The following is a 10,412-nucleotide window of genomic DNA, read 5'->3' as shown; positions in this document are numbered from 1 at the left end:
TGGAATGACCCGAGAGATCAGGAAAATGGTGGCTAGGTGTGAGTTGTGTGAAAAATTCTGTCAAAAAGCAAGGGAACCACTGATCTCTACCCCTTTTCCGGAGCGACCTTGGTGGAGATTGGCGATAGACCTTTTTGAAATGCAGCAAAAGTCTTACCTTATCACAATCGACTATTACAGTCGCTTCATTGCAGTAGATGAGTTGGATGACTCAACGGAAGCTCACGTAGTTTGCGGTAAGGTGAAAGACATGTTTTGTACACTAGGGGTGCCAAACACAGTAGTGACGGACAACGGTCCTCAGTTTATGTCGGAAAAGTTTCGAGAGCTGCTCAGGAAATGGGATGTGCAGCACATAACCAGTTCTCCAAAGAATCCCCGAAGCAATGGGGAGGTTGAGAGAGCTGTTCGTACAGTGAAGGGTCTAATGAATAAGAATCTAGACTGGAAGGCAGCTCTGTGCATGTATAGAGATACTCCGCTGGCTAATGGGTACTCACCCTCACAATTGCTAAACAGCAGGTCTATGAACTCTATGGGTATTCTATCAGACCATAAGATAGATGTCAACAGACTCAAAAAAGTTGAAAGAAACCAGAGACAAAAACAAGCTAGGTGGTATAATAGCAGACATGCAGCCAGAGATAGAAGCCCTCTTGCGATGCAGCAGCCGGTAATAATTCGAGACCCAGGCACAGCCCCGAAACAGGCTATGGTGATCGGCACTAAAGGTCGCGAGGTCGTAGCTCTTGGAGCATCAGGAAATTTGCTTCGCAGAAACAGGGAGTTAGTATCGAGGTCACCGGCGAAGATTTCCGGCAACACTCTCCCAAGTTCCAATGACCCACAAAGTACTGTTAGTCATGAGCACACAGGAGATGTCTTTTCTAAAGATTTGCCTGACAACCCACATCTGGGCCAAGAACCTTGTTTTCCTGGAACTTTTGGTGATGGCCTCCCTGGCGGGGTCCAAACCCCTGGTTCCTTGTATAGGACTCCAGTTAAACAAAAATTACATAGACCCATAGAGCAGCCGATCAGCAAGACTAGACCATCGAAATCTCCTGAGAATATCTCACTTGAATCTCCTGTTAAGAGGAGCCGCTATGGTAGGCAGTTTAAAAGGCCCACTAAATTAAACCTATAGTTTCAAATTCATTATATCCACAAAGTTGACTCTAGATATTATTTATCCCAGGAATGAAGACGCTGGTGCTGGGAAATTCCATTGTGACGGAGTTGAATGACTCCTCTTGGAGAACCATTTCCATACCAGGAGCTGATTGGAAAGATCTGCTGGAACACATATTTAATAATGTAAATTCTTTCAGGGATTCCATCACATACTTGCACATAGGTCCAGTGAGATTCACTAGGATGACACATGATAGGGAATGTATACTGATTGACCGCCCGTATGGTACACCTAAATCTATACTACGCCCATGGTTAGGGGCACTCAGGGCTAATAATATTAACATAGTGATCTGTACAATCTACCCGGCGTGCCTCAATAGGTACAACAGGAGTTCTGCTATCAAGCACAAAAATAATACCGAACTCCTCAGAAGCCTAGTTGTTATTGAAATCCAATTAATAGTTAACTTTAACATGCAAAATAATTGGGCTACTCCATACCTACATAAGATAATTTTTACTAGGAGACATCACTCTTATGCATTCAGAAACTATTTCTTGAGGGATGGGCTTCATCCTAGGAGACAAATAACGAAGGATTGGATTAAAGAGATAAAGCGGGTCAACCCTACAAATCATTTAAGAGTGAATTGTCGTTAATAATATGTTATAGCTTTCAACAAAAAAAAAAAAAATTCATAGTTTTACTCACTTTTCATAAAACTGTATATATGACTAACATGCTCCACCATTAACTTTATCTAACCATCGCAACACAAAAAATAAAATATGCACATATGATACTGCTGTTCGTGTGCGAATGTATTTTAGTTAAGGTGTGAGTGCACCTCTGGCAGAAGACGACTCCACGTCGGAAGGAACTTGAAGGGGAGGTGTAAGAGGTGTCTGATTGGTCGGACTGATCCGATGCGCATGAGAGGACGGGGATAAGGCTACGGAGTCATTCGTCAACCTGGAGGCTTACTAGAAGGACGTCAACGCTCGACTAACAGGTATATATCCCGTGTATTCCTATAACAACTATCAATTTCAAAGCGACTGCTAATGGGAGTAGTTTTTGTTGATTAATGTTGCGGCTTCTACATTATAACTTATATAAAAATAGTAGGCGTGGCCTGTTTGTTTGGAATCGAGCTCCCTCCCGTATACGCTTCTGTTGGTCGCCGGACTCTGTGAAACCATACGACACTGGGTATAGCTAAATGGCAATTCTGGATTTATGATTGGTCAGACACAAAAATAAACAAGACCATGTGAAAGAGCAGGGTTGAATGCACTGTAAACCACTGTTTACTAAAATAGTGACGGTGAGTCATATAATAGCGTGAAGCACGCTTAGCGCGCTATTGTGAACACTGGAATTACCGCACGATTGTACATTCTGACGGCCGGGGTCACATATACTAAAGGTTATACAAAAGACATTTCATTTATTATTGAGAAATAAATTAATATACTTTATTACAATATTGTTTTGTGAAGATCAGCATAAAAAGTAATACAGAAAGTAGATCAGCATACATGTAAATCATGGCATTTCAATCCCCATAAAAACTTCCATCAGAGTCATCGTCGTCCTCGTCATCATCAGATACATCTAAGTCCTGGCATAGTGATACGGCTAGCTGCATATCCTAACAATAGAATAATTCAATGAATGAAATAGACAGGTTGAGTTTTCTCGATCCAGCCAGGTAAATCATCGGTCATGGCATCAAATAATACTGGATGTTTTTTAAATCTGTCATTTTCTGCTATATGAAATGTTGTTGCTGACTGGCAAACAGTGATTGGCAAAAGCTTGATCACTATTGCGATACTGTCCTTCCCCAATTTAATAGTACGTACCTCAACTTCCTCAGAGAAGAAAACAGAGGATTTTTCGACCATGTTTTGAAGAAATATGGCCTCTTCTCCATTGCATGTATCAAGTTGCTGGACTGAAAATGAAGAGGACCAAATTAGCCAGAAATCCGAACTCAGAATTCAACTAAATAATTAAAAAAGTATCTTATGTTTCAACGTGATGTTGTAGACAATTTGTTATAGAATGGACTTGCTAAAAACAACTGAGACATCACTATTGATACTATATCATGTATATTAAGCATCTACAAACACGGATAAGAAACTCACCTATTGTTCTTATCATTGTATGCTTTCCTGTTCTAGAATAGGGATTTCTTCTACAGTTCTCTGCCACAATTGATAGCTCTCCACTGCCTTAAGAACATCCTGTGAGAAGGTTATATCTGAAACATCAAAAAGTGACATCAGCATGGCTTGCTAATATAGGGTTTTCATGTGTAAAAGTTGAACAAGGAATGTCTGGATTTGTTGCGGGGAATTGATATTTCATGAAAAAACTTACCTCCATGGACAACTGCCCATGGGAATAACCCTGACTTCAAACAGCTTTGCAGCTCTTCTGTTGTCGTTTCTAGATGGAGGTTGCTGTACTCTAAAGCCTTTTTCTTATAGCTGCAATGGTTTGCACGCAGACACGATCTCAACTTCTGTGCAATTTTTCCACTCTCTGTTAATATCAATTACATTCTCGATAACACAATACATAGAAAATTTTTAACTTTGATTTTTTTCAGAGAGATCACCTGACAAACCTACCTGATTTCTTAAGAACATCTTCTTGCCGCAGGATATTGACTCTGAGGTCTTCTAAGACAGCTTGTATGTTATCTGGTTCTGAAAGATAATACAATATATCAATCACAACATTCTAATCATACATCTATATATATACTTCTCAAAGTATGTATGTGTGTATTCCGGCTATAGCTACTATTAAAATTGCTATTATTAAAATAGCTACAGCTGGACAATGCTGACGCAACATCATGGCGTATGTCATTAGAAGCCTAACGCTTATTAGCAAGCTTAATGGAATTTTCCAGTGGCAGTGTGCCAGGCTAATAGCAAAGTGGCAGGTAGCCTGTCTTGACAAAATGTTGTTTTTTGTAGGGTTGTCCCCCGTCGAGCGGGCGAGCAACAAAACAGCTTGTCAAAAGACGTACTGCACCTGATGCATCAGCTGCACTTTTAGGGAGTTGTTCTCTTTCGTCTATGCGGCTTGGTGGCAATGCTATGTCGGTCGCTCCATTGGTAATCATAACCGATTTCGCGCAAAAAACTATGTAGAAAGAAATAAGATTACAACGTTTAACCAAAGACTGTTGGTTGTTTACAACTCTGTTGTAAACTTTAGTAGAATTTAAGAATAAGATAAATTGAAAATAAAATCCATAAGAACAAATAAAACTGACTGATACAAAAATAGAAATTAAACTGACTGAGCGCACAAATAATGACATGTTTAGTCGCTGTTGTTGCCTAAGTTCTCAAGTTCTACTAAAGTTTATCGCAGAGACTGGTCGCTAGTTAAGCGTTATAATCTTATTTCTTTCTCCATAAATTTTTGCGCGAAATCGGTTATGATTACCAATGGAGCGGCCGACATAACATTGCCACCAAGCCGCATAGATGGAAGAGAACAACTCCCTATAAGTGCAGCTGATGCATCAGGTGCAGTACATCTTGTGACAAGCTGTTGTGTTGCTCGCCTGCTCGACGGGGGACAACTACGCAAAAACTACAGTTTTTCAAGACAGGCTAAGTGGCAGGCAACTCTCATCACTCCTCATTGTTTATAAGCTGATTTTTAATACCCGGGCAACGCCGGAGGCACAGCTAGTTGTTACTATAAACTACAATGAGCATCTTTCACCATGAAACGTGAAACGTCATCTTTGCATCAGGGCCTCATATTATTCATACTCATATTATTATGAGCATTATCATGAAATACATATCATCCACTGCTAATTGACACAGAAAAACAATCATTTATTCTCTAAGCATTCGGAAATAGTATAAGTAAAAAACTCACTTGGCGGCGGCTTGGCAACAAGGATTGCTCTGGCCTCAAGTTCAGCTAAAGTTAACCCAAATGAGTGGCAGTGTGCATCCACTTGTGCCTCTAGAATGGGTAGTTGTTTATTGGCCTAAAATGAGACGTACTCGGCACTATAATTCTTCACTTGTTGTATAACTGCAATAAAGCCAATTATTTATTGAGAAAGCTTGGCTTTTTTGTCAATAGTTAAAACAAATTGAACCTGGGTAACAGTACGATTTCATCCTATGATTGCCGTTTCTACATACTTTGGAATGAGATGTAAATATCTGTTTGGGCAGATTGACAAACTTTCGGAGATTCCAAAAAGCTGCCCCTTGCTCCAAGCGTCTCCGTCTACCTTGAAACAAGAGAATAAATTGGGAAGTCATACCATTGACAAGTTGGCACTTAGGCACAATAGGCGCCAAAGTCACCAATGTGTATTGTCATTAACCAAGTTATAAAACATATCACAGTGGTACAATACGTTTAACATTGTCAAATGCAAAGCTAATAACTTACCCGATAGGTTTTAACTATCAGGTAAGTTATTAGCTTACCCGACAGTTAAGGCCTAAAAGATACCTCCCTTGACAATATATAAAATAGTGCTCACTGAATAAACTCACCATCTGATGTCATGTGTCTTGTTACTTTTCCCAATCGGGACATGTAGCTATTAACAAGTTCTGTAGTCTCCCCAGTACTTAATCCTGTTCCTTCAGTGACTCTTCCACTCCATTTCATCTGAATAAAGCAAAAAAAGAAAATTTTGGTAATACGAAACTTAAACTAAAGTAGATGAATGATTACTATATTCATTAGACAGATTACTGACAACTCCAACTCTGAGCTTTATTCATTAGACAGATTACTGACAACTCCAACGGTGAGCTTTGTTCATTAGAGAGATACCTGACAACTCCAACGGTGAGCTTTGGCGTGCATGATACTAAGGAACGGGCGTTGCTGCTGTGGTAGCCTCTCCAGCCGCTCTAGCCAAGGCCAGTATCTGCACATTGTATCAAGGGCAATGAATTTTGCACCTTGAAATTCTCTCTAAAAACATAATACATTAGCTTTATGGAGGGAGCATCATAGCAAAAACTATTTAAGATTTCTGCAATAGAAAGACCATTGTAATAAGTAGACAGACATTCCTGTCGCCAGAAAAGAAGTTGTAGGTTTTAGAGAGGTTTGTGAATTTTTTCTGTGACAATAAAAAAGGTTGACTGGACCGATGATGAGGTATTATGGACAACCACCAATACCTGCATAGTGTATGGATACGCGTATATCTCCCCCCTAGTCATATCCAATCCCTTCAACAGGAAACAGTGGCGGCATGTGGCTAGCAAACAACCAGTCACATCCTTCTTGGAGAATGCTTTTCCTTTGGCAGACGCAGCCTTCCACACCATATCACCACATCTATTGGAGACCTGTAATAACAATCTAGATAATTGAGGTATATAAAGACAACCACAATTGGCCAGGTTCATTGGCTATAGACCAGGACTTCCCAGCAGTTATCTTTTCAAGATATTCCATATAGTTTTTAAAATATTCTAAATTTGACCCATCAAACTTACTAAGATTTTTTTAACTCGGGTGGATGGCAGCACTATCAATTCAGTGCACTGATTGGTTATTCAATGGTACAGCCACCTTGCTGTATGGGGTTTATTAGGCCTGCAACCAAACAATTCACTTGATTCTGCTATACCTATGGGTACCTATTCTGGGTCTTCATAAGGTATGAGATTTCAGAAATGCATTACAACTGAATTGTGATTGGATGGTTTTTAATCAACAGGGTTTAAAAACTTGGCTGTGATTAAGACTAATGAGGTTGCTAGATAGTTTTGACGACCTTAAACTCACCGAATTGTGTTTGCTGTTCTCTATACGCGTGACCTGCTCTTCAACGTCACTGGTAGAAACAAAAAACTCACTTGGCTCCTCAATTCCTGATGAAACTCTAAGATCAATGAGCAGAATCAAATTAAAAAATGAATAAACAAAGGCCGCCTCTTTGAATTACTACACAATAGCCCTACTTGGTAAATCTAGTAATATAATGCGAATAATATAGTTGCACATCAAAACTTTAAACACACAACATCATATGAAAAGCGTTGGGTGCGTCCAAACATTTTATATGCTGAATGGAGCTAGTGCTTAGTAATTTGAAGATTTGATGATAGGCAGAACCCACTGTCCCAAAATGAAATTAACCCATATTAAATTCTTACTATCTGTAAACACAGAGAATGCAAAAATCTGATATATGGTTTTTTCATTAGATATCATACCTGCCGGCAGCTCTATAGTGAAATAGTTTTGCATTCCCGTCAATGTGAATCGCATGGGGCTTGTCCAAACATGCAGGGCAACTGAACAAACTACCACCGGTAGCTTTAGATAAATAGTCTGTCTCTTGAATCCTCCATTCCGACATTGAATAGTTGAAGACATCTTGTTGGAGCATGAAACTCTAAATAACAACACAACACCTTTCAAATCTAATGGAAAAGTCAAAGAAATGTCACAAAAGACTCTGTGTCTAGTTTTTCTGCTAATTGGAGCCTTGCTTGATGACAAATGCGGCATTGCGCAAGTTGGCTGACTATATAGCTCGACACTCTACACGTTATATAATGATGATATCACTAACATCCACTGTGAACATAACGATCAGATGTAATACCTCGCCATCCAAGGATGAGATAAAGCTGACGGAATCTAACAGACTTTTAAGGCTTAGAGATGGTGAGAAGTGCTGCAGGATTGAAGCACTCAGAAGAAAACTAAAGTTGAAGTAGGCTCTTCCCTCAACGTCAACAGGCCAAAGTCCATACTGGACCAGCTGTTGAGGCTCCCGCCAAGAAGACCACGAACATGCTTCACAGACCAAAACGTCTATTTTCGTACATCTAACCTAGAGTAGCCTATGTTAGTACAGGTAACCTAGGGTAGCCTATACTAATACAGCTAACCTAGTGCTCGTAAAGCTAACCTTTGCTAGTATAACCAATCAATTCAGTTGAAAACATACCTTCAAAAGAAATAATTCTAACCATCTCATATCTACCAGGTAGACAGAACACGGTTCCATTGCAGTCTGGGCAAACCTGATGAATGGCAGACTGACGATCATCTGTAAAATTATATGAAAAATGAAAAACATAATCGCCTTTTATTATCTTCTGAATTTGTGATATATATATATTCGACATATTCTTGATCATCTCAGATAACGGAATAACACAGGGATGCTCACCAACTCTCATTTTTCGCACTCTCATTCCATCTGCAAACAATCTCCCAATCTCCTCTCGGTGAAGATCCCAATTCCCTTTCTGGGTCTGGATGTTAGTCTTCTTACGGTGTCTCAATGACTTTAGTCTGGTCAAAATAGTTTCATCTACAATAATACATTAGATAGTACAACCAGTGTGTTAGTTAAACATGAATATTAATAAATTATAAGATGTATGAGGAAACAAATATTCATTTTACAACCTCTCAGACATGTAAAAGTACCAATCAGATTGCAGCAGACTCATTATAGCGGTAGATTCAAGCTTGTTCAGTCAAATGACCTTAGGTCTAAGATTTTTGGCAATACAAACAGCCAGCCATGCACAAATGCCACAAAACGTAGCCAGCTTCATTGGCTATAGACCAAAACTGTCCATACCAAGTCTTTTCTAGAGACCACATGTAGGTTTCAAGATATTCTATTTGAGCAGTAGGCAGCACTTGATTTGATTGACCTTGACCAGTCCTATCATCATGTGAGTGCAATGATTCATTGGTACAGCCACCTTGTATAAGTTTTGCTAAATGGGTATAAGGGTATGGTTAATTAAGCCTGCAACCAATCGATTCACTTGATTCTGATAATCCCCGTGGTAGGTGTGCTGGGTCTTTATTACCTATGCAGCCTGTGTTTGTTATGACATCACCTCCACTGCCATCACCAATTTCCATATCACAAGCTGACGTATCTATAATATGAAAATCAATATTGGTAATTAAAAAATACAAACAAGAATAGAAAGCACACAACAGCACATTGATTTAATAATAGTATTTCCTTTGCTTCGGCTCTCACCTGTAAAAGTGGTTGCTGCTATTCTACTGTTGTCAATTGCATTATTCAATTTATGGAGACTCTCCTGGGCTTTTTTTGGCTCTTACTCTGCCTCTTCTCTTGAAACATACAATGCATGTTAACAACTAGGCAAGAATCATGATACCCATAATTACGCTACACATGGCATATTAATAAAACTGCATCACTGTCAAACTTTTTGACAGTGTGGTAGTTCATGATAAATGCTCAAAAAATATAAAGCCAGCACTGGGCCTTGCTGAACCAACGATCCTACTTACTTTCCAATTGATCCTAAATGCCAGTTCAAGGCATGTAGGGTATATTAACCTGTATCACCGAGTATTAACTGAGCTCTGAGTAAAGTGAATCAAAGTATAGTTGTTGGCATAAAATGAGGGTTATAAAGTGGTAAAAACTATATATACGAGTATTTATGTATCATCAGTCCGATTGTCTAAGGCCAAAGGTGATATAAATGATATATATGAGTATTTGTGCATATCAGTGAGTATTATTAGTCTGATTGTCTGTGGGCGGAAAATAGATTTTAACTTGGTTTTTAATGCGATTGTAAAAGCTAAATCGCCACACATTTGTTCGGTGTTGGTGGCTTAATATCTTACTTCTAGTGTCATGTGTCACAAGTGCAAATTTAATGTATTCATTTAATTGTATGTTATAGAGACTCGCTTCAATTTTTCTCAGAAATAGGGTATCCAGACTGTCTCGCCTGTCACTCAGAAAAAGAATTTCATTTTCGTCGCGGCATTTTGTTATACTAGCTCTTTTACGGAGCCAGAAAATCATTCACCAAAGGTTACCAAATACAAGCCCATCCATTATCATAAGTCAAGATTGAATAAACCAACTTTAAATACATAAATAATTATATATGATATTGAATATATTAATTTTAGTAAATAATAACAAAAAAATAATGGTTTATAGTCAAATATAATAATTGGTAAAGTATAGACCTTTTCTCATTCTGTTTCTCCTGACACGACCAGACTCCACAAGTTCTTTGAGCGTTTCCACGAGCCAAAATCTATGAGACTTAGTAGTTTAGTAGTCTTGCGAAGCGTTGTGTTCAAGTTATTAGTGCTGAAGAATTGTCAAGCAAAATAATAAATATTTATCCCTTCGCAAGCGGTGCTGTCCGAATACAACAGCGCACCTAACAAAAAAATCTACGGCTCGGCATAGATATAGAGATAA

At 38.9% G+C, this 10,412-nt stretch overlaps 1 protein-coding gene across 1 annotated transcript; it reads left to right on the top strand.

Moving 5' to 3' along the window:
- Window positions 1–4: 4 nt before the first annotated feature.
- On the top strand, window positions 5–2,088 carry LOC137404133 (uncharacterized). The gene is made up of 3 exons (XM_068090287.1): window positions 5–1,109; window positions 1,199–1,362; window positions 1,969–2,088. Exons 1-3 carry the CDS (start codon window positions 5–7, stop codon window positions 2,086–2,088), a joined length of 1,389 nt encoding a protein of 462 aa, XP_067946388.1.
- The last annotated feature ends 8,324 nt before the right edge of the window (window positions 2,089–10,412 follow it).

Source organism: Watersipora subatra, chromosome 9 (assembly GCF_963576615.1).
Source record: "Watersipora subatra chromosome 9, tzWatSuba1.1, whole genome shotgun sequence".
Taxonomy (NCBI): Eukaryota; Metazoa; Bryozoa; class Gymnolaemata; order Cheilostomatida; family Watersiporidae; genus Watersipora; species Watersipora subatra.
The sequence above is the reverse complement of the archived record's forward strand: the minus strand, read 5'-3'. Positions and strand labels throughout refer to the sequence as shown.

Bases quoted from the DNA above. Each gene is read 5' to 3' on its own strand.
- LOC137404133 (XM_068090287.1), top strand. From the start codon at position 5: ATGACCCGAGAGATCAGGAAAATGGTGGCTAGGTGTGAGTTGTGTGAA. The intron at 1,110-1,198 runs GTAGGCAGTTTA...TATTTATCCCAG, and splicing joins TGTTAAGAGGAGCCGCTATG to GAATGAAGACGCTGGTGCTG. The intron at 1,363-1,968 runs GTGAGATTCACT...AATGTATTTTAG, and splicing joins CATACTTGCACATAGGTCCA to TTAAGGTGTGAGTGCACCTC.